A 24,992-nucleotide genomic window follows, 5' to 3' on the forward strand; every position below is an offset into this window, starting at 1 on the left:
AAAATTGAAACTTGTCGGGTTCTGTCAGTTTCAGTTTACACATTACCAAATATTTGATCGGTTACGGCTATCCATTACGTGTTGCAATTTTTATCAAGGAAGTGAGTCACAAAGTTAGTGGGGAAAACTAGGAAAAGTTAATTAAGTTTTTTGCAGTCAAGATAAGTCCAGAATAGATCACTGGTGACTACAGCAGCATTCACTATAGATCAATATACTGTAGATCAATATAGCAGGAGGGTGTATAAAACAGAACACAGTGAGTTGATTGTATTATTCACAGGACTTTGTGCAGACTGTGCAGGACACAGGCAGAGAGTAAAGCAAGGTGCGGCTGAGTCAGATAGGCAGGATGACTGAGGCGGCGTCTCACTCATCCATCAGCTATGAACTATCATCTATATCAACTGCCACACATCAGTAAATAATCCCTGACACATGGGCACCATGAATCCTCTGCCGGGGATGAACAACTTGTCTGTCTGTCTGACTCCCCTCCCTGGCAGGCAGCCTCTGTTACTAAGCAGAGTTCGGCTGCAGGTAGAAAACTGCTGAGTCACTGGGGCCCTTCATCTAGTCTGTTTCTGAGCCGAACTCCAAAGTACCTCAGAACCAGGACACCAAATTGGGTCCAGATGAGATTTAACCAATAGGGGTTCACTCACCTCATCAGCCAGGTAACCTTCAGTATTCAGTAACCTTTTGTATGCTTGTATCTTTTGCTTTATCTATTAGGACTTACACAGTGATCATCATTTTCAAAATGGTGCAAAAAACAACAGATGAGCAGAGGAGACGTATTTTCCTCAAAGCTGTGGCTGTAATGAGACAGAAATGTGTGAAAGGAGGAATCCCTTATCTTACTCTACATGAAGGCAGAGGAAAAGCTCTGGGCTTTGTGTCAGCTTGTCCTTCAGAAAGGACAATCTTGCCCAAACTGTATGCGCTTACACATACAGTGTTTTTCATAACAGCTGTGTATCTGTTGATTATGCATATTGCGAAGGTGTGAAACGCATTACCAACATTAGAAACCACTGTCTATTATCAGAAAGTATGTTTACAATCTACACATAATCAGTGTATGCATACTAGATGTAACCTATAGAGTGTAGGGCTGCAACTAACGATTATTTTCATTGTCGATTAATCTGTCGATTATTTTCTCGATTAATCGATTAGTTGTTTGGTCTATAAAATGTCAGAAAATGGTGAAAAATGTCTATCAGTGTTTCCCAAAGTCCAAGATGACGTCCTCAAATGTCTTGTTTTGTCCACAACCCAAAGATATTCAGTTTACTGTCATAGAGGAGGAAAGAAACCAGAAAATATTCACATTTAAGAAGCTGGAATCAGAGAATTTTGACTTATTTTTCTTAAAAAACTACTCAAACCGATTAATCGATAATCAAAATAGTTGGCGATTAATTTAATAGTTGACAACTAATCGATTAATCGATTAATCGTTGCAGCTCTAATAGAGTGTACAAAGAGCAGTTGTCCAAGTGCTGACAAAGCAGCAGCATTTGCAGCCCTTTGGGGCAGCTGGTGGGACAGTGACAGTCAAGCAGAAATAGTTATACTGGGAACAGGACAGAGCTGCACTGTACTGCAGTGAGACTGCAGAGAGCAGAGGAGCAAAACTAATTACATATAGAAGAGATGACCATTATATGTACATGCACAGAGTTAAGCAGGGAAAAGGTATCTGACTGTTTATCCTGTTTCATCTACGTTCCTTTAGCTATTTTATTAATCTAGCTACAGTAAAATGGAAATTAACTTGATGAAATTAATGTGTGATATTCAGTGAAATGACAAACGGAAGATAAACGGATAAAAATATGATGTGCAAATGTGAAATTCTGGCCAGTGAATAAATAAAGCACTAGAACCTTATATTAATAAGCTTAACACCCAGATTGGTTTTGCACTCACATCTGGCGTTGTGTGGTGGCACGAATGTCAAGTGCTACTCTCATTTAATCCTCTGAAATCCATAACGAAGGCAGTGAAACTCACCCAGAAGCTCCTTGATGAGAGCTCTTCTTTTGGAGAGCCTATAGTCTTAGTCCTCACAACCTGTTCAGAAAATCTGAAGCGCTGTTCTGTGCAGCTGGAAATTGAACAAGCCTCAGTGAGTTGAGTGAGTTGATGGGAACATAAAATGTATGTTTTTCTGAGGAGGCGAGAGGAGTTGGGGGGGGCGGGGGGGGGAGTTACCTTAGCAGTTTCAAATTGAAAACTCAATAAAAGTGAAAGCACAGCATTTTACGCTCACAAGCAGTGATAGGAAAGTAAGGATGTGCCACTAGTAGTTTTATTGGTATTGAATGTTAAAATCACACCAGGTTAAAGAAGGGTATTTGGGAATTTCCCCAATGTTAAAATGTCAGCGGAGTTGCAGTCATTGCTGTGATGTTTTTGCAAAGCACTTTCCATAGATCATTTGGCGATCACACACAGTTGCCAGTACTGTGATGCTTTTTTCCTTTTCCATTTTCTGTTGATGGAGTTTGGGTTTCTGTAGATGTCGCTTTTTTTTCTTTATCTGTTCAGCCATGTTGGCTGTTTCTGTTCTTGTTAACTACCCAGTTCTTCTTCTATCTGCTTCCAGTAATGTAAAACGCATCACTTCCCATGCACCAGAGCAATTTTCCCAGGAAAGACCTTCCTGAACCATATTTAAAACAGCAAATGTAAAAAATGTTTTCAATAACTGGGCGCAGGATGAATCACAATTGTGTTTTATCAGTTGACAATAAACAGTGGCAAAACTGACATTTATTTATACAAAAATGTCAGGGATTATTACTTCAAAATCCAACACCAAGAGAGTATGTAGAGATCTGTGCTTTTTTCTCACACAGCAGGATTTTAGACCTCCATAATGTAAAAAATAGATTATACATGTATTTTTACTGTTTTACTTTTTGTTGAATGATGCAAAACTAATGGTCAAAGTCTAGTAGTAAGGTACTGTATCAGATCAGTACTGTGTATCAGCCACTGCTTACTTTAGTAGTCAGTATCAGCAAAGAATAGACCTAAGTGGTCTGGCTACATCCCTAATGGGAAGAAAGTAGTCGGACTCTCTGTGGTGCTTTGAGGTCTCTAAAGTTGAGCTTTGGGACACACAGGCTGGAAGTCAGAATAAACAACTAATGGGAAAGCAGTTTTCAGTCAGAGCGCTGCAGCATTTTCCCATGAAGCCTATAGCACGCTGCTGCGGGTATTTTCCAAAGAACGCTGTGTTTTCTCTCCACCCCAGGGACTCTACCCCACAGCCTCCAAATAACACTCTCTGCACTTTAAATTTGTCATTTCCCCCTTGTTTTTCCATCTCCATTTCCATTTCACTGGAGTAATCTACCATTGCAGCAGCAAGCGCTGCAGTTGGGCCATTTTGTTTGAGGTTTTTTGTTTGGATTAAAGCTCCGTTCCCCAGTGCCACTGGTCGGGTTGGGAGCACAGGCAATTTTCCACGGAAGTCTTGTCTGACTAGCAAAGCCATCTTAAATCCTCCTTTTCCATGACAATCCTTCCCTCGCCGAGGACTTGGATCAGGGTCAGAAAACGATTCCCCCTAAATTCTAGACACGGTGTGTTCTCAAGAGAAACGGTAGACAGAATGATGATTTCTCTGAGAAAAGAACAGTGTCTTTTCAGCAGCGATAATGGATCAAATGGCCTGAAATCTCAAAGGAGTCTGGAGGAGCTGGCACAGCGTTTGGGTTTGAATTAGCAGAAGCACGCAGAGCACTTTGACAGACATCCCACCTCATGACACACTCAAAATATAACATACAGTTGGGCATGTATTTTCAGTGAGTACACTGGAAAAATGCACAATGTGCAACCAAAAGATGTAAAATGTTTAAACACACACACACACATACACACAAAGAGAAATGCATAAACCACACACTTAACAAAAGACACCCCACTGAGACCAACTGCAATCCTTGATCTATGCTGTAACAGCCAGATGTGACTCGCTCCCTCATCTCTGGTCCATCTGTACTCTAGCATACGACACACACACACACACACACACACACACACACACACACACAAACACCGACACACACGCACACACACACACACCATAAAACCGTCATGGACTCTCCCCTGTGCCCCAGATACCCTCCTCAGATTTCCTGCTCAGAGGTCCAGTCAGTGGAAATCATCAATGCCAGACGGAGCAGTGCGGCCAGTTTTCCACACTGCGATAGCCGATCTGCCAACCATCTCAGTTTAGGGAAAGTGAAGTGAAGCACCGCTGACGCTGCAGCAGACGCAGCTGGACAGTTCCTACCTCACAGAACTGAGGCAAGACGGGATAAAGCAGGAGTAGACAAAACAGCATCGACATCAACTAACATTGACTAAATCTGAGCTGATGCTGTCACTGGATGATGCTTGCTAGAGAATTTGAGTCGTGCGTTTGACATGGACTCTTAAAAGAATCACATAAAAATGGATGCAGTCAGTTAGTGTTCAGAGCAAAAGCAGTTGAATATGCCGCGAATGGAAGAAATGGCATCAGCAACGACAACAAAATAAACATTTCAGGAGAACTCCACTGTGAGAAGTTGTTTGATCTCCTGCTTGTGTTTCAGAAACAAGGTTAGTCCGTCGCAGGAAATAAGAGAGAGAGAGAGAACAGGCAGGAAAGAGAGAAAGGGGTGGGGTGGGGTGGGGGGGTATTACATAACAGCACCACTAACAACAGCAGCAGCAGCAGCAACATCAACAACTATGTCCCATTAATAATATCTGGAACAGTCTCGTTAAACCTGGCCCCACTTTCAAAGCGCACGACTTCTCCTGGCTCATCCTAATAAGCTCGTCAGCGCTAATGGGAATTATCAGTTAATGTTTTTGCCGCCGCATTTCATCTGAAAACATGACGAGACAAATGGAAGCACAAGGACGCCTCTGAATGAGCGAGGGTAAGGGTCGACGTTTTGAACGACCATTATCTACTCATATTTTTTGCATTTTAGCAAGGGAAATTGCACCAAAACAACCTTTTGGTTTTATCTGTTTTTTTAGAACGCGAGCTAAAAATCGAAATTTCCATTCAAGAATTTGACAGGGCGAGCTCTTCCTGGCATGGCAGATGCTACAGCGGATGTCTCAAATTGCATTTTGGTGCGCCGAGAGAATTGACTGCCATTAGCATGTCTGACCCATCTGTGAATCCATTCTCATTCATGGGCTCAGATGCATGATGCCATAAAATAGGAGATGACAGCCTCAATCCATGTGAAGAGTAAATGACCTTATAAATATTTCTCTTCACGCCTTGACATAACCAGTTTTTATACATATAGCATGAACAGTAATAGCCACAAAAACGGGCAGAATAGGCAGCTTTATAATCCGAGCTCTCCAGAGAAGATGCTAAGAGAATGACAGAGAGCACTTTGATCACAGATTTGACTCACAGATTTTAGCAATTGGATTTTAATTTGCACGGTTAAATGCCTCAATCTCTGGAAAAAATGTTTGGACTCTCTGGAACGGACAGAGAAAGAGAGACAGAACCGACTGGCAGAGAACAGACCAGACCACACATGATCATTGTGCATCATTATCACAGGTTTCAGTGTAATGTAGACTGCTTTCTGCCTCTCTACACCACAATCAAGCTGTCGGAATGAACAAAATAAAAAAAAACTTAAAAAGACCTTATTTAGTGAGAGTATTGTGTTCTGTTTTAGGCTCCCAAGAATCGTCTCACTGGACTAGATTTGTGTTTACTTCGTAGAAAACAAGATACTGGTTTGGCTGAGGTAAAAAGGGTAAAAATCTGAATAGATTTCTTTCACAAAAAACACATGCAATCTCACCACCCACACACACACTTGGGCCATACAGTGTGTTACTGTGGTGAAATGGTGCAGTATTTTCTATCATGAATTAACTGAGAAGAAATAGAGGACATTCTGTAAAGAGACACATACACAGTCTCCATATGCACACTCTCCCTCTACAAACGCACTCTTCTAATCACATCAATCTGTAGTTATGCTACAGTGAAAGACATCTACTGCACTCAACCTTCCTAACCTAATGTACAGAATAACCGGCCCAAGACTGAAACACTAACCTGCCTTTTCTCCTCCACACACAAAAGCCTTTCGGAAAGTAAAACCGAGCACCCTGACTGCCGTGTAAATGTTAATCATCCTGGCAACTACAGGTCCGCCGCTGGAGCTCGACCCAGGCCGACTGCTGCCAGCAGAAGCTTTATCAGAGTAACTACAGTTGCTTTTGGTTGATTGAGAGGAGGGGTTCGGTTCCACTGAAACCCAAATTACTTTCACACTGAGTGGGAGAGGCGCTTTCCTACCCGTGTGCAATTAAACAAGTATATGAAAACAGCACGACAGGACTTCAAAATCTCACCAAAGGAAAAATAAATCTGAAAAAAGTCTTAAAGACAGTGAAGTAAAAGCGTATTATAGAGTATTTCTGAAAGAGCTGTTGGTGCTATGAGTCTCACATGACCATTTCGTCCGATAAATAATGAAATATCACTAGTGTACTTACAGCTTCACCCGCTGGGGAGTGTGATCTTGTACCAAGATTGGATGCAGACTTGAAAATGTGCGCTGGGTGTTGGTCACTCTACATGGATAAGGTGTCTGTCTGTCCTCACCTGAACTCACCTGTCCAGCACTACAGCCTGATCTGCTCTGCTCTACCTGCCATGATAAAACGTTACAGCTTCAATATGCAGGGTTTTTTTTTTACATTAAAATAATAAATAAATAGGATATATGATGCCTTTTCAGTATGTATCTGTGACCCTGCGTGTACATGCCTAAATCCCGAGGTTGCCTGAAATTGGCTTTTCAAATGATGTTCGGGATGTTTTTTGGGTGTCTACTTTTTGCTGTGGGCCGGCCAGCGGTGAGCTGTGTGTGTGGCTATCAAGGACAGGAAAATCATAGCAACAACTACAATGTCAGAAAGTGGTAAGAAACTAAAGAAGAGCAAAGCTAAACGTGCAGCTGACAAGACCCGTTCAAAACACTCAGGTGAACATTGGCATTGCGCTTTCTTTCTTTTTTTAATTGCCTGCGTTGGCTTCTGTTCTCATGTTGTAATCATGTAATTGTCCCTTTTTCCATAAACGGTAGACAGAGGGAGGAGGAAGAGAAGGCAGCAGAGCAGATTCTCCTGTTACCTGAACATCAAAGAGACAGTTAAGGGTCTTTTTGAAGGAGGAGGAAGGAAAGTGCACACTCTCGCACTAACAAGCTCAAAGATCACCTTGACTTTGTGAAACTTCGCCTCCACCCCAGCCTCCCACCTCTTCTCCACAGAGAGATTTTATCGAGACCACATGCAGTCTGAAATGTAGTTGGGTTGATATTAAGCAGCGGACTGGAATTCAAGGTTAATCATTCAAGGGAAGGTAACTAAAGCGAAGTGTGTCAACATACCACAGTAAGGAAAAGAGGCTGGATACAGCACAGGTACATGGTGATGTCAGGAGATTCAGTGTCCACCCAGGTAACAGGGTTTAGCGTGTAGCTTACACCTGAACTGCTCATCCACTCTAACAGGGAGGCTCGCTCCACCGCTGCCCTTTGAATGCAGCTGTGAACTTCTCAGCAACCGTTCATGAGTTTCATGTTTAAATGTTACAGGATTCCTCTGCAGCAGTTGGTGAAAGGCGGCCTCATTTTCCAGACTGGCATCTCTCCCCTGTGAAATCGCTGTTGTTGTTTTTTTTTTATTTTGTAGCTTTAGATAGAATAAAAAGTTTACATGTCCTACATTTTACTTATTTTACATTACAGCGGAACGGCTTGAAGAAAAAACACAACCTAACTTCCCAGGTGAAAGTTTTGAGCTTGAAAAGGGGGAACTACTTTTCTTATTCACAAATAAAATGTATATTGTATGCTTTTATACTATTGTTTTATGCTTACACCATCGACCCATAAATCTCCTCCATGGATTATGTTACTACACATCTCTGAAGTTCGGTTTTGATATCATGAATGGGATTGAATGGCATCTACAAGGCAGAGAGCACTAGTTTCATTTTAGCTAATTGTGTGATAACGGTGTGTAAACATCCACAGCCATTTTGTAAGGGAGAGACAGGCCAAGCTGCAAAATGAGGCTTAACTTTCACCAACTCTTTTAAGGCCCGGTGCACAGTGAGTTTGTGGTTCACACTACCTGAAGCAGATGGTGTGCCAGTCGGTGTTGAGGGCCTGGAGGTACTGCTCATCGTAGATCCTCTGTTTGCATCCCGCACAAACGGGCAAGCTTCCGCCAGCTGCAGGACACAGACACAGAAGCAACACACACACACACACACACAAAGTCATGGATGAGATAGAGGGCAAAGGACATATGTACACATTTTTTTATTTGCATGGTTTTACAGTTAATGATGCAGGAAATCAACAACACTGCTCATGATGACAAGCAATAACAGATGATCTGTGTTTGCGTGTGGGTGTGTATGTGTGTGTGATGTGATAATTTTCCTACTCTGCTCCCTAGGCAAATCACCACCTCCAGCTGATAAGCTCAGCTGAGGCTCCATTATGACCATAGATCTAGTGAGAGCAGACTGGTGAACTTACACAGGCCACAGTGCCTCCAACAAACCCTTCACCAATACTGGCAGACTGGAAACTTGTGACAATGAACCATTAATCAACATATTTAATTGGAGCATTACTCAGGCCGGAAAATTTGAGCCCTATCTGACACAAACTAAGAAGTAATTCATTTTTGTGAGCCAAAACCCTACTAAAGCCCATAGTTTTGATAATAACTTCTACTTTTCAAATGTATTTCTGTATTTTTAGGTTGACCTGACCCAAACCCACTTGGTACAGTCAGGTTTGTCTTCTTTTAGCTCATTCCAGTATAAAGGTCTTTCTGAAGTGTTGCTGCCGCTGCCAGGAGAACGCACCAGGCTGTAGCTCCGGTGTTGGCCAAATGTGCTAAACTGCAGCTATATAAACCATAACACCAGACGGCTAAAAATAGTTTCCAGGAAAATGACCCTCGTTAGCTGTGGACCACGAAATCCCCCCATTCTATAATGAGGAAAATGGTACTTATGATAGACGAAAATGAGGGATACTTTGAGGAAAAAGCAATTTGGCAGATCAGATTTTGGAACAATTTATTCTGCACTGCATTAAATGGAGAACACAAGTGTGTGTGTGTGTGTGTGTGTGTGTGTGTGTGTGTGTGTGTGTGTGTGCCAGTCATCAAGTGTGTGAACATTGGCTTAACTGCTAATGTAAATCTGTTCACTGGAAAGGAGGAGGAGGCAACAGCAAACACACAGCAGACATTATAGCCTGCATACTGTAGTTATCACCATTTCTACAATTAATTTGCATAAGAACACATTACACCAGTGATTCTCAACCTTTTTCATATCAAGGACCCCTAATTTTGTCCACATTAGAGCCACGGACCCCCATTTGATGAGACTTTGTCTCTCGGACCCGAATCTGAGAATATTTTTATTGTTAGATATGATTTTGTCCAGAATTCCATGACTATCTGTATTGTAGGTAGAGAGATAGTGAAACTATGATCAAAACAGTCATTCTTCTACATTCTCTAATTGTGTTAACTTATTGTAAATTAAATAATGCTGAAGTTTAACAATTCACCAATTTGCTGGGGACCCCCTGGAACCCCCTCAAGGACCCCTGGTGGTCCCCGGACCCCACATTGAGAGCCACTGCATTACACCACCTCTTCACATCCACACTGACAGGTGGCAGCGCATTAGCTGGGATATTAAGTACCAAGAAACGGATCAGGAGTATAAAGATGGCGGTTTGATGTTATCACTCATCCCTCACTGTGGTGTAATCATGGTGTAAATGCAATTCATCCAAAGTAATCCTTTTCCATGCAACCGGTTACACAGTGTGTCCAGTCCAAGCTGGACCAATATCTGTAAGAGGAACAAGGAGCTAAAGATGGTTTTTATTGCTACTTCCTCATGTACTTACTGCATTATTATTTACTACTTCCTCGCCCCGCTTCCCTGCAGTTTAAGTGTCCAGTGTGATCTGTCTGTCCCACACTGCAAAGCATCAGCAGTCACTCTGCCAGTTCACAAGCTGTCAGAAATACCAACTGGGCACTATGAGACAAGCCTGGGAAACTGAATAATGTCATTCCAAAGCCACTTAATGCACATAAATTTCAACATTTTCAACATAAATTTGTTATTTTTTTCAACATGTAGGCCTAAATTGTGTTTTCGGATTGAAGTTATCAACATGGGCCTTGACTTCAGATGTGTTGGCAGAGGTTTTGCATGGCTGGCTCATTTCTGTACTGCATGGGTGAGCAGTCTTGCTGTAGTAGTTTTTATTGATTGTATTGGCTAGAAGCAGGTCTGGTTTGTGCTAACGCCTTTCCTTTCTTCTACTCTCCTTCCCTCACTTCTCTTCTCCCTTCTCTCCTCCTCTTCCTCTCCTCTCCCTCTCCCTCTCCTCTCCCTCTCCTCCTCATTAATGAAGCATTTCTCTCCCTGGCAACTGTGCCCCTCCTTACTGTCTGCAAGGGTCTCAGAGATGACATGCACACCCTAGTCACACACACACACACGCTCAAACATGTACACATACAGGCACACACACACACACACACACATATGTATGGATGCCCCACCCGCCTCCCTTCTCTCTCTCACCCAAAAACAAATATTTGATACCTTGAACACCTTCCACCAGATGAGCTAAAGCCGCTGTAATGCAATGTGACTCATCACATAACCAGGTCCTCTGTTCAGCCTGAACCTGACTGACAGCTCTGCTGGCACCGTAATCCTACAGTCAGAGTGTTTCCCATGACGGCCTGTACTCAGGTCCGCCAGCAATGAAAGGTAACATCACGCCTTGTGCTAGAATAACTTTACATAGTTATCAATCGACTGATACATGGTGATACATGTGTATTAGGCCAAGACTGGTTACAGAGGAAATTCTACACTCAATGTACAAAATATTAGGGACACAGTGACTCTTTTCATGAAGTCCACTGATGAGGGAATCCAGGTAAAAGCCATTATCCTTTATTGATTTCCCTTATTAAATCTATACCAGTCACAAAGGAGGAGATGTAGATAAACAGAAGCAGACGAGTTAGAGAAGGATATTTAAGCTTTGAGATAATTCAGATGTGGATTGTGCAAAAGGAGCTGCAGCTCAATATCAGGACGACATCCCTAATATTTTGTATGTATATATGACGAACTTTGTAGGGCCTTCAGCCAGCAGAGGGTTATATAGGGCAAGCCTGCTTGGCTGGGAAGCTGAGAAAATAACTTCAAGCTGCTCTTTACACCGGGCAGAGATATGGTGGTAATTTTCCATCAATCACCCCATTTAGTCTTTATTTTATTTCATTTCTACAATGGCCTACTAATAGGCAAAATATCTCCAACTTGTGAGTTTGTAAACGAACAGTTTCGTTAAGGGTGGCATGGGGATAAAATGCACACACTGCAAAACATGATGGGTGCATCAACTCGGAGAGAAAACATGGCTTCAGTTGCAGCAAAACAAGGACACAGCCTGGCTGTCTGCAGACACTCCGCCGTTATAACGGTATTTAATTTATTGCAGGCATCACACGTCACCCAAAGTAAAGCAGAAAGTGGAAAGCATTTTATTTATGGCGATTTTCGGTCGAGCATCCTCTGTCCGCTCAGCACCAAAAGGATGCTCTGCTGCTCGCTGCCTCTCCCGCCCCGCCGCCAGTGTGCTGAAGGCAGCACGAGCCCGCAGCACCCACCGGGTTTCGGTTTCTATCAAAAAAATCACTTTACCTTCCTCCTCTCCCATGCGTTCGTCCTTCCAGGTGCAGCACAGCAGCATCAACCTCATTCACTCTCCGACACGGAGCTCTGTGAGAGAGCCGGCTGCCTCTGGTCGACAGATACCCGGTGTCCGGCCACCTCAGCCCGGCGGTCGTGTTGCTCGGTGCGTCGCTCCCGGCCCGCAGCTTCCTCCTGCCTGCCTCAGAGTTTATGCGGCGCTTCATTCAAGAGAGCTGCTGGCCAATGAAGCGCTGCAGCTGGTAGAGGAAGCTACGGGTTGGCCGACTAACAACCCTCCCTGGGAAATGCATGCTTTTTCTTTTTTTTGTCTTCACGACGCCTATAGCTCTGCAGATAACGCAGCGTGCCAGTGCGCCCACAAGAAAGGAGAACTCTAAACATTACAAGGGTGTAATAATATTACAATAACCGTGATAATTAACCTACATTCCTTAGCATTGGTCTTATTGTTGCTTTCTCATCCTTTTGAAAAAAATAAAAAATAGAGAAATAATGTAAAGTAGCAGGAAGTCGACCAACTTTGATGATAAATCACTTCCTGTATTGACCTGAGTTGGTATATTTGTCTCCTATGGCACCACTATACTATTTCTAATATTCCCATGTTATTCCTATAGTTTTGCTGTATGTATGTTTTGTATAGTAGCCTGATGACATTTATTATAGCATTACTAGTCCTATAGGGGCAATATAGTGCTACAGTTCTAAAGTACTATAGGCATGAAGATAGGATTACAACTTTTGCTCATGGAACAAAAATGCAAGCTAACTTCCACACTTCCAGTTTGTGGATCAGGGGCCAGTGGTTTCTGTGGGCCCCGAGGTGTCACAGCTGGCCTCCAGTGGACATGATTTTAGCATGATTTTGTCATCATTGGCACAATGAGAGTTTATCTATTCATCATTTTGAGGTACTATATTTGGCACTGGTACTATACTGGTACTGGGGTACTTTGCCTTTGATAGTTCACAGTGGAGAGAGACAGGAAACATTGGCAGAGAGAGGGAGAGAGAAAGAGAGAGACATGCAACAAAAGTCCCAAGCTGGACTCAAACCCAGGACATTATGGCTGCATGTGAAGCACCTCAGCCAACTCAGCCACCTGGACACCCAGGTCCTGATTGTTCTAATCAGCAGTCTGGACAGTTTATATCACTTTAGCTATGAGATGCACTTTATGAAAAGAAAAAGACAACAAATAATGCAATCCCAAGTTCTTTAAAACATTTTATTTTGTTATGTAATGAAGCAAATAAAATGCCAGGATTATCCGGGAACAAGTCACATGTGTGTCGTGGAAAAATAAAAAGTGCAAAACCCCACTGTTCCTCCTTATAAAAAAAGTTTTAAATAAAGATGAATAGTATCCCACGGCACAGAAGACAAGGTCTGACCCAGCGCGGCTCAAAGACAGTTCTTACACAGCACCGAGTAAAGGAACGTAAGTGAGCTAGAATCAAATTAGTACAAAATACAGTACACAATTACACAAAGAGATAGGGTCACTTGGTGACAAAGCTCATGAACCTTTGGTCAGAAAGTGTAGGAAAGCCGTTTTAAAAGCAACTCAAGTAAATAAAGAACAATGGGAGCTCATGTCTCACAGACAAGGGGCTAAACACATAGGCGCACCCATTAAACAAAGTTCTTATTCAGTATTACAGTTCTTAACAGTGATTAAATGCAAAAGCAAAGGAAAAACAAAACATGTTAAAATTGTTTTCATTTCTTGTTCACACATTTCCGTTAACAATAAAGCTATGATTCAAATAAAGAATGGTGTAGAAAACCTTGAATAATGATGAAATGACAACTTGCATAAATGTAAATAACTGCAGAGAACCTAAAATGAGACTAAACATTTGAAGCAGACTAAAGCACCCTGTCCTCGACTTTAGGACAGTGACACATAATTAATACATCAACATTTTGCAATTCATACATACATAATGTACATGCCAGAGCAGTATCTGAATGATTTGTCTTAGTTTTTAATCTGCGATATAATCTACTTGGAACTAAAAGCATAAAAATGACAATACTGCTTTTCCAAAGGATTTGGGCTTTATCCATTAAAAGAAACATACTGCACTGAATGAAACACCTTTTAATTGTGTTCAGCATACCATACTTCAGAGCAGAAATCGCTCTTCATACATCACAAGTTTGGCAACACTAAAGGTAAAAACGCTGAGGAAAACTTGAACCGCATGGCAACTAGAATCGGCAACGTTACTGAGAGCAGATGGGTTGGCCGGAGCCACGATCCCCCGCTGCTTTTTGCCCATGCAGGCCTAAAAATAGCAGCAGAGAAGATAGGGAGCCAGGAGCAATTCTGGGAATGGCCAGAATTCATCAGTTCTGGGACAGGCGTCTACCGGCCCAAACCCTTTGACATGTCAGAAATGTGAAGACCGCCGGCTGATAAGCTCGGCACAGAGAGGAGATCGGTGCTGAAGAGGGAAGCACTGGACCGCTAAGGACAGAGCGCCTCCCTGTTCACACAGACTCCTCAGGTCTCGCTTAATTAAAATGGGCAGGGCAACCTTTCACATTCTTGCTCCCACAAGGCAGGCGGCCAACAGTACGGACAGTCTTGCGCACAACAGTACAACCATATGCCCAAATCACACACACACACACACGCACACACACACACAACACACACAACACATACTCGCATTGGGAACACAAATACACAAGTTAAATTTTATGTATGCTGATACAGAGAGGGGAGCAACCTTGACTTGCCTGTAAAAGCTGATTAACTTGACCACACTAATGACTGAAGGCACTATCAATAACATAAGCCACATCAGAACGTGTACAAAATTCTGGGTCGGTGGGTTTTTGTATAAAAACAGACGTTGAAGTCAAGTAAGTATAAAACATCTTTACAGATTCTCTAATGGGGGATTTGTTTTCATATAAAATGTACATTCTAGATCATGCAGTAGCACCATGGTTTCTCGAGGTCACACTGTATCTCATGAGATCCTCTACTTCCTCCTCCCACAGTATTTGCCCTGGCATCCAACAACAGCACCTGGAAGGAGGCCATCAAGATGAGAGTCTGAATTTAGTCTTTTTGCAGTATACATGTAACAGGAATAATGCAAGTCCATAAACATGTATGTGAACCTGCCCAAAACCCCTTTACCTCCTTTATGTGGGAATCTGCATCAACTCTGGGTTAGGTTTTTATTGCTCATCATGAATTCCCCAGTACTTTTTTATGAAATTCTCTAAATGTTTTGCTTTAGTGGACCATCCCATAGACTGTGAGATGCTAATGTGTGTAAGTCTTCATACCTCTGTAGACTCCTCCCCCTGCACCCCCGAGGAAACCCTGCAGTGGGCCGTACTTGGCTGCTTTGGCTGCAAAACAAGACAAGAAAAAAGAAAGCAATACAAGCTATTTAGTTTAACCAAAAACTTGCTGCTGGTGTACAAATGTTTAATGACTTGTGGCGTTCCACAAGAGGTTTCCTTCCTATCCCATTACAGCTGAATGAGCTTTATGACTAGTGGACATGTGGTGTTTGACCACAGCGGTCCAGCCAGCCAGCAGCAGCCGGCCCTCCCAGAGAAGCAGTTACACTAAAGAGAGGGGGCCAATTGATATTCACTACCACTGCACCGGGCACAGATACTGTGAATCAAATTACAGATGGATTTATCGACATAGGTAGCAGGTACGGAACAACATGGGACACACAAGAGGTAAGTGAATGTTTGAGGCTGTTAATGTGGTCAGCGTTGTATAAATAAATGATGCATATTGATGTACTGGGCAGGGATTGTAGCTTATCCCATAGGAAATTGATGTAGCCAACAATATTCAATGCATCCGTTCTAATACTGTATATCCTTTAATACTGTGTAAATAACTATAGATATAAAACTGAATTCTGACATTTATCTGTTGGTGAAATGCTGTCAGATTATTCCCACAAAGTCAGAAGTGCCAAGAAAAGGCAAAGCAAGTGGATTTTAATTAGTGGAACAATATGCTGACCTGAGTACTTTCTCCCTTGGCAATGTCATTACGCTGTGTGCCCCTAGCAACCATATGGACTTAAAGGGGAATGCCACCCATTTTAAGAATTCACATATGTTATTTCTGTGCCCCAGAACAGTTCAGTCTGTGTTTGTGAACTTGCACCGCTCTTACTTAAAGCTAGAAATCAGAGAGATAAGCCTTGAATTTGTGGGATGTCACTGGGATGTAAAATTGGTTGCTGCGCCATATACAATGAATGGAGCCATATGGTGCGAAGTTGAGTTGTCACACCAAAATGAAGTTTATATTCTAGCTATCAGGTATGAGCCAGAATTGAAACCTCATTTGGGTACAAGAACTCACACAAAAATCTTACGGGTGAACAAAGTCAGCACCCCATTCACTGTCTATGGAGCAGTGCCAGATTTTAAATCCCAGTGACACCACAAATTCAAGGATCAGCTCTCCAGTTTCTAGCTTCATGAAAAAGTAGTGCATGTTCACAACTATTGACTGAATGGTCCTGGAGCAAAAGAATAACATTAATTCGTAAACTGGTTGGGTTTCCCCTTTTAACTAGAAATAAATTAATTTGGGCAGGGAATGTCATATAAATGTGATAACCAACCACCTAGTTACATTCACAGGCTACATCAAAGGCCACTAAAAACCTCAGATACTGTTAGAGATCAAACCAGGTAGTGTGGTTATCTAAGAAACCAGACGCGTTTTCCTTGAAATAATCCCACCGGCAATAATCTCCAATGTTCAGGAAGATGCAGATTATTATGCGCTCGACATACTGGTTGCAGTGTGCCATCTGCACTGACAAGCGCACCCGGTACCACCCCACCCCACACCCCATCCCTTTCCAATCCCATCCAAATAATCTGACATGTTGCCGTCCTCTGCCAGTGAGCAACAGAATTTATGAAAGGGAGACTGAGAGTGAAATGAGTTGAGGTGCAGGGGACGTTCAGATGATTGAAACGACTTTTTATTCTTTCTTAATGCAGTGTTAAGTTAAGAGTGTTTGGTACCTTGTTGAGGAGTCAGTGGGGCTGGGACATATCCACCTGGAGAACAGACACATCAAAGACAAGGAGAAATGAGAAAAGAGGTTTAAAGACGATGCCAAACAGACGAACAATCAAATGAGCCAACTTTGGATCTGTCACACTAGTTGACATTTGAAAATGAGCCGTTTTTTCCTGAACGGGATGTGGTAAAGAAAAACTGTTGACATCTCATGGGAGGCACTTTGTTCTCCAGCTACTGCTGTTGCATAGCTGCATGACCCAGACATGCTCTCTTCTGTATTTAAATGACCAGATATCACACAGAAAATTGTATTTTTCTCTCTGAATTTTACATGAAAAACATACAGACACACACTCTCAGTTAGAGCACAGTAGAGAGCAAGATCATTTTGGCCATCGAAGCAGCTGAATCTGAATAAGGTGAGCTTGGACATAGATTACACAGCATCATTTCCTTTGTAATATTTATTTTGCAAATGACAAAAAGATTGTGTTTAACATCAATCTAATTTTAATTTGCTGCACTGTCTAATGTCATCCAATTAAAAGAGGCCCAGAGGAGAGAAATGCAGTCCATGGTCATTCAAACACAGTTTAATTCCCAAGTGCAAAGCCAGCCAGATGTGTTATTACCAAGTCAAATGTGTTATTACCAAGTAACAAGTGTGAGTAATTTGAAATCAAATGTTTTTATGTGTTAAACTTGAAAAGCCCTTAATTAGATTTTGGTTGTTTTAGTGAATATGAATCATTTCCCTTATAAACACGTGTAATCAGAATTTTATGTGTATTCAGGACCAAATTAATTAATATTATCAAAAATATTCAGGACTTTTCAAATTTAGTCTGATATTAATAGCAGTGGCAGACATTATCTCTATGTCATTAGATTGTAAAAAGGTAATAATTCATATTTCTGCATGGGAACTTAAGATAAAATTAAACCTACATAGCATAAGTGTGCAAAAGCCGGAGTTGCATTGTGTAACGGTGAGAGTTACCGGCGTAAAGGGAAGGAGAGTGAGAGGGGGTCAAAGTCTCAAAATGACTTAAAAAAACAGTAGGGCTAAAGAGCCATAAAATACATTTTGAACATGTGGTTTCCTCATCCTCTACTGGACGTCAGGAATCTCAACAATAAATTGGGGAAGGTGGCACTTCCTTTCATTCTTCATCAGTTCCCCTCTCCCTTTCTTTTTGATGTTAGCTCTGTAGGGGAAGTGATGAGTCAGTTTGCCTGTCAATCCGTTACCTGGCTGTCGACAGTTGGGCATTAATCCGCCTCCTGATCCAGAAACAGGGATGAACAGTTAAAGAATCATCTGTGCTTTACTCCGAGCCTCTGGAGGCAGGTTTTAATGCCGGCTAACTACTAGACTCTAATGTTTGGCTTCTGGTAACAGTAAAAACAATTATGCCCAAATTAATTCCATGTAATGATGAACGATGATGGCTTGAAATCTCTTCAGTAACTACACTGAAATTAACATGGTAAATGGTACTCCTGTGAAGTGTATATTTTATATACTGTATATATACTGTAGAGTCATCCATCCATCCATCCATTTTCTATACCAGGGTATATTCAGGGTCACGGGGGGCTGGAGCCAGTGGTAGATACAAGATTAAAATCATAGTACACACACATTTTAATTATGTCAAACCTATCCATAGTGTGGTTTCTTCGTTTTCCCCATTTTGTCTTGAGAGAAACAGTCACACTCCAACTCCTCTCCTACCAGCCAACACCCTACTTCTTCTCTTCCCCTCCACCTCTCTATGATAAATGGCTCTATCCTGCCTCATTTTGCTCCTTGCCATTGATTTATGGCACAATGGATGGTCCTCAAGGGTCACTTTACAGAATGGTGTTGACCACTGGACCCTGAGGGACTGACGATATTATGTTGCACATCTGGAGTGGCTGAGTCCACAAGTCACTACCTCAGCTAAGAAAAAATGTAACTAAATCTTTGTTAGAAAGTACACGTGTAAACATGTACTTGCAGAAACAAGTACATGCAGAAACACACGGGGAGCATTACCTGCACCTGGGTAGGCCTGCTGTGGGTAACCTCCATAGCCAGGAACCACACCAACACCTGGAAAATCAATGGACAATTAACGCAGAGACTCAACAAATCCATCAAAAAAAGAACAACATCACTGTGTAAACTGTTAACAAGAGCCGGATCATGTAACAGAATAGTTACAGTGTTGAAATCAGCTCAAAACAACTGAATGGAACTAGCAACTTTTGCAATATAGCTGCATTAAGCCACAAGGTCTTGGTGAATATACAACCTGATAACACGTAGACTGATAATAAGTACAGTGAATATGCCAACCTGACCTTATTTACAAGAAGCTAATGGAGTTAGTTCTCCATTGGACAAACTACATTGGCAACGGAGGAAAATTATGCCATCTGCGGTAGCATTTCACACAGGCAGTGTGACTGGCTCTGTTCCAGTGAATATCTCTCAGACCATTGGGAGGAGGATTAGGGCTACGAGGCTCTCTGACCAGCCTGCATCTGTGGGGCTGCGAGAGGAGGCTACAGGCTACAGGCTGCGGCTGCTGCACGATTACGCTCATCCCTCACTGATGGGGAGAGGGAGAGGGAGAGGGAGAGGGAGAGGGGCAGGACCAGAAGCTGCACTGCTCAAAGTGAAAAGCCTTTACTGCTGAAATGAAATGTGTGTCATACTGTATGGACCCACTATTGTGTAACATGTTTTTGTTTTTCCTGATGAAAGCATGTCAATTGGTATCTTTGATAAGTTCAGAGGAAATTATAGAAGGAGAAAGAGAGTGAAGAATATGGCACAATTCAACAAAGCATGCACTGGTCCTCCACCTGGTTGATAAACGCCGCCAGCTCCAAGACTGCCGTAGCCTGTTGGAATGCAAAGACAATAAATCAATCATAAGAATCTGTCTATCCATTAAATGTGCATAAATTATGATGATTTATCGTACAATATGGACGACCTATAAACAGCTTTATACTTCTTTAGCTGTTGTCGCCTCTACAGTGTTTATCACTGTAGATATGATGTCAGTGACCCTAAAGTGACACCTAGCCATTGGCTCAGCTGATATCACTGTAACAACCTCATCCAACTTCCCCTTCGCCTATTGCCGTTACAGGGCAGGGCCCTCCAGAGGATTATGCTATCTTCAAACAGCCACGCTTTGATGTTGTACACGCTGTTATTAACAGTAATCAGTCTCCATAGGGAAATGTTGTGTGTTGCAGACTTCCTCCATTTGTAAAAGTCAGGTCTTAACAGTACTGTAATACTGGAGGGATCACTGTCTGTCTTTAATGGGGATCAGGAATCATGAGATGGATTTTGTAAAATAGTCACATTGAAAGTAGAAATACAAACATACAATATAATATATTATTCTGCTATGCGGCTAATATGGCAGCATTTATAATGCTATTCTTATGCCATCTCTACTAACACATGCAGTCTAAGAAACATTATGTATGTCTCACACTTATAAGGATACTTTGATATTCTGAATTTTAGTCTGTCAAATTTCTTCACCAGGCTCTTTATCACAGTAAGGGAAAATGCTTCCAAATCTGCACTTGATTAATACTAGATTAATACTAGATAAATACAAACAGTTTACTAGATACAGTATTTAACATGCAACTTCCAACAAGATTAAAGGGGGAATCATGGTGGAATAGTTAGTAGGGAGGAACCAGGTTCAAGCCCCAAGCAGACTAAAATTAAAAAATGTCAAGCTATCCGCCTACAGAAACACAAAGCTGTGTGTGCTATAATAGCAGCTGGCCTGCTCCAGTACCTGGTTTGGGTGGTTTAGCTCCTGCAGCTCCCAGTCCAACTCCAGCAGGATACAACCCACCTGTCACAGCAGACAGAAGGCTGGCTTAGACATGCTGATTAAGAACCGATCCTGCAAATAAACAGCTACACCTACAGCCACTCATCTAAGGATTGTAGGCTGAGGAAAGAAAGACTACATGAAGTAAATCAGCCGAGTCACCCAGTAGGAAATGGTTTCCCGTTCAGCAGATATTAATAGAACAGTCCTGTATGTCGAGTGACTTTGAGGAGACTTGACAGTTCTTGCAGAGTGAATAGTGCTTCCATCTAAAACACCAATGTCTTCCTTTGCCAAAGTGCCCAGCTGGCATCTCATCCCTGGTCCTGTGCCCAGTACAGAAACTGCTATCAGCATGTCGGCCTTTTCCCTACAGAGGAAGTGCGGTGCGATGGCATCTCCTGACCAACCGTCACTTTGAGCGCTAGGCAGAATTATTTTTTTTATTTTTTTAAATCGGGGGAACATTGTGTATGAGTGCTGTCGGCCGCCTCCCCTCTCATACATACCCTGTCCATAACCTTGACCATACCGAATGTATCCGCCTGAATCATGATGACAGAGAAAAGCAGCTTTATTTTCTAACAAGTGACCTCATCTCCAGGGAGTCAGTGACTGGCTCATTCAAAGGATGGTAATAATTCTAATAATAACATGCTAACAACATCATAACAATGTTCTCATGACACAAAATCTAGTTTAACAAAAATAAAAACAAAACAAAAAAAATCTGGAAAATGGAAATAAGGGGTTCAGTTATACTTTATTAGGATCCGCATTAGCTAACACCTTAGTCTAGCCTTCCTGGGGTCAACAAAAGATTCAAATTTTACATGGTAAGTGAAATTTTTTGTGTTACAGAAATGTGGGTGAGCTCCAGTATTCAAAGGGTAGATTAGAATACGAACCTGCTCCAGGTCCAGCTGCCAGCGGGATGCCTGCTCCTGCTCCGCCCGCAACTACAAAAGACACAGCACAACAACATATGAGCCTACATGCACTTTCACATGTTATTTGGTGGGGTTGAATGAACCCTGGGTTGCTAACACCCTTAGTTCACTTTGTGTGGGGAGGTGAACACCCCAATCAAACTCTGTAATAAGAAATCACATCTTGGTTTGTGAACCATGGAGTTGTTTGATTTCAGTGAGAATGCAGCTAAGCCAAAAACAGAAAAACAGCCAACCAATCACACAATTAATTAGGCTGATTGATCTATTTTTGTTTTCAGAAGCTTATTTATGTTTTCTCGTGCTTTTCTGAGCGTCTTCATACTGTAGAGCATGTGTATCAAGAAAATCCCTTTTTGCATTTAGTTTGTTGAAAATAGACAAATAATGTCATAGCATAATGCTAAAATAGAAATGACAAGGTTTGTTAACTTCACACATCTGACTTTGTCCAACAAATGACTGACAAGCTTTGTTTATTGCACACACAGACACACAGACGCACGCACACACACACACACACACACACACACACACACACACATACACACAGACACACCTGGGGGCTTCAAAGGCTTAGCTCCAGGTAGCAGTCCAGCTCCAGCTCCAGGTAGCAGTCCAGCTCCAGCTCCAGGTAGCAGTCCAGCTCCAGCTCCAGTCCCAAGGCCTGCACCAGCACCGTAGGGAACTGAAGCACAGAAACGATGGGAATGATTTGGACAGTCATGCCTTCTAAACATTTACTCAATGGAGATATTACTCTAATTTAAAAAAGAAAAAGCATATCTAGAGGTCATGGCATGCCAGATACTTTTTTAAATGTGTGATTTAAAAAAGTCCTTAAGTCAGATACTCGTCAGTCAGATACTAACCCTAACCCTTTAAAAAAGTATTTAAGTGGCAGATAGTGTAGAACTCTTACTTGCGTAGCCTCCTCCATAGGGGTAATAGCCTGTTCCGACACCTGTCGTCATACAATGAACATTATTAGATAAGAGGGGTGCTTCTAAAGTGAAGTCCCATTAATTAGAAGATAACCCATGACAATAAGGAATGAAAATGTGGCTGTTCTGGTCAGAGGTTTCATTCTCTCCATTGTCATCTCCCCAACTACAATATACCGTAAGATTATGTTTTAAAACATATTAAAAACCAAAAGGCTCTTCAGATGGGATTTCTAGACTAGTGCATACAATTTATGGGTCCTTGCCATGCAAAAGTTGACACACTGACCCCTATTACTATGGGTCTATTTTCTGATTCTGCTGACTAGTCTTTTATCCAGGCTGGAGCGTGGGTTGGATATAAAAGTATATATGAGTGACTGTCACTGAATTTGATATTTTAGGATCTACAGTATCAAAAACGCAACAACCTTTAGGTTTCTTATTGCATGCTTTCGTCCTATGCCATGTAACTGTCTTTCAATGAGTTTGAGGTATTGACAGAGATGACTGAAGGTCAGAGGTCATGGTAATGTACACAAAATAATCATATCATAACACAGTAATCACACATTATTTGTTCTCAGCACAAAGAACAACTGCAAGTCTGTGGATGTATGCTGAATTGTTTCCATTCAGAATGTGATAAAGGCCGCCTAGGTCTGCTTTTCTGCTCTCTATCTTTATTTTTTATATCAAATCCACAGTGAACTTCATCATGTATTCGACAAATTATGCTGACAAGCTGCACAATTACTGATGTACCTGCACCTGTATAAAAGTGCAAAATTGCCAAAATACACTAAAAATTGCAAACCTGTAGATGCACAAAACTGATGACTCTTCAGTCAAACCGGGGTATAATTGGGTAGAGAAATGCCTGATGCAGCTTTTCACTGAATATCAACCACTGGTATTATTGATTCAAGTTGCACCATTAACCCAGTTGTCTAGACAGAATGTGAATAGAATGTGTATAGAATAGAAAAGAAAATAATAGAACATAATAGAACATAATAGAATAGAATAGAATAGAATAGAATTGTATTGTCCATCCTAGGCTGGAAATTTGTTGTGCTAAAAAGTTGCATTGTACAGGTCATCCAGTCGCTTTTGCGGTCTGCCTATTATTTTTTCCAGCTGTATTAATCCTGTTTAACCTTCCGATCCAAACACAGATGTTGAACACAAGGATGCTCTCCACCAGACTGACATAAAACCCTCTCTAGAACATCCTGGCTACCGCAAAACCCCCCTGGTGAGATAAATATACCGGGGTATGTGAAAATAATAATATCAATAACACTGAATATGTTATTGATCTCCACTAAGACTATGAAATATTAATGACAACATAAAAACATTTAGATTCTGAAATGATGTGGTGTATGTGTGTGTGTGTATGTGTGTGTGTGTGCGTGCAATAGTCTCATTCACAGAGTGAGAAATGAAAGTTATGGAAGTACAGATATTAGCTGACAAGAATTCTGTATTATAATTGCACTACATACTAGTCAGTTTAACTGTCTTGCAATCAAGCAAGTTGCAGTTTTGTCAGCCGGTAATTAAAACCTTTCAGGAAACATGGGGTTAGCATTATGCAAATTATATCTTCTAACAGGTAATCATAATTCAGACAGAAACTGTGTTATTGCACCCTCTGTGGGTTGTTAAATGAGAGGACTGATGTTGCATGTAATTCCTGCTATTGATTCACTTGGATAAGGGATAGTCATTTTTGTAATCCATAACAACAGAATATTCAATATGTATATGGGCAATTGACTGAAAGTTGACCTTTTGGTAGGGGAATGTGCAAGATCAAATGAATGTATGGTTAATGCATGTAGAAAAATTAGCAAGACCACAAGCAAAACAACTGGAGATGTGGAGATTGTATCAAAACATGCAGTGATACGGTTGCCCTTTAAAGGCAGATACTAGCCATCCTCACCTGCTGGTAGGAAAGGTTTAGGTGCTTTGCCACCTGTGCCATCTCCAACACCTGAAAACAGCAGTGTTGTGCCATCAGTATCATTACAGTCTCACAGACTGCAGTGGACACAAACAACTATAGCTGATCTATTTATGTTTGTCCCCACCATGTGGCCAGATGATGTACTGTACTCTGAGGTTTCAATCATATAAAAGAGCTTTTGGGCTAAAAAAAAAAAAAAAAGAAAAAAAGTACAGTACTTGAATCAATAAAAAGTATACATTTTGGCCTACCTGCAGGCTGTTGCACTCCAGTTGCAACTAAATGAGAGAAGAAGGAAGACAGTTACATCAACTATCTAACATTCCATATAGCATAATATATAGAATTC

General features: G+C 41.6%; 2 protein-coding genes across 3 annotated transcripts in view; both read right to left on the minus strand.

Annotated features, from left to right (window-relative positions):
* The window catches only part of limk1a (LIM domain kinase 1a), a 54,008-nt gene extending 42,035 nt beyond the window's left edge, over positions 1-11,973 (minus strand). For both annotated transcript variants that reach the window (XM_071530365.1, XM_071530364.1), the window contains exons 1-2: positions 11,849-11,973; positions 8,209-8,308 (exon numbers count right to left, since the gene is read on the minus strand). In XM_071530365.1, the coding sequence (XP_071386466.1) occupies positions 8,209-8,308; positions 11,849-11,906 (158 nt within the window). In that variant the 5' untranslated portion in view covers positions 11,907-11,973. The remainder of the gene's footprint in view (positions 1-8,208; positions 8,309-11,848) is intronic.
* Positions 11,974-13,070: 1,097 nt separating this feature from the next.
* LOC139653514 (elastin-like) overlaps positions 13,071-24,992 on the minus strand; it is a 54,351-nt gene continuing 42,429 nt past the window's right edge. The window contains exons 29-37 of the mRNA XM_071530366.1: positions 22,281-22,409; positions 21,680-21,730; positions 21,281-21,316; positions 20,733-20,792; positions 19,765-19,803; positions 18,950-19,006; positions 16,905-16,940; positions 15,174-15,239; positions 13,071-14,907 (exon numbers count right to left, since the gene is read on the minus strand). Coding sequence (XP_071386467.1) covers positions 14,861-14,907; positions 15,174-15,239; positions 16,905-16,940; positions 18,950-19,006; positions 19,765-19,803; positions 20,733-20,792; positions 21,281-21,316; positions 21,680-21,730; positions 22,281-22,409 — 521 coding nt within the window. The 3' untranslated portion in view covers positions 13,071-14,860. The remainder of the gene's footprint in view (positions 14,908-15,173; positions 15,240-16,904; positions 16,941-18,949; positions 19,007-19,764; positions 19,804-20,732; positions 20,793-21,280; positions 21,317-21,679; positions 21,731-22,280; positions 22,410-24,992) is intronic.

Source organism: Centroberyx affinis, unplaced genomic scaffold (genome assembly GCF_046629955.1).
Source record: "Centroberyx affinis isolate AG114_WGS23_722 - 3 ecotype Tasmania unplaced genomic scaffold, CSIRO-AGI_Caff_v1 ptg001917l_1, whole genome shotgun sequence".
Lineage (NCBI taxonomy): Eukaryota > Metazoa > Chordata > Actinopteri > Beryciformes > Berycidae > Centroberyx > Centroberyx affinis.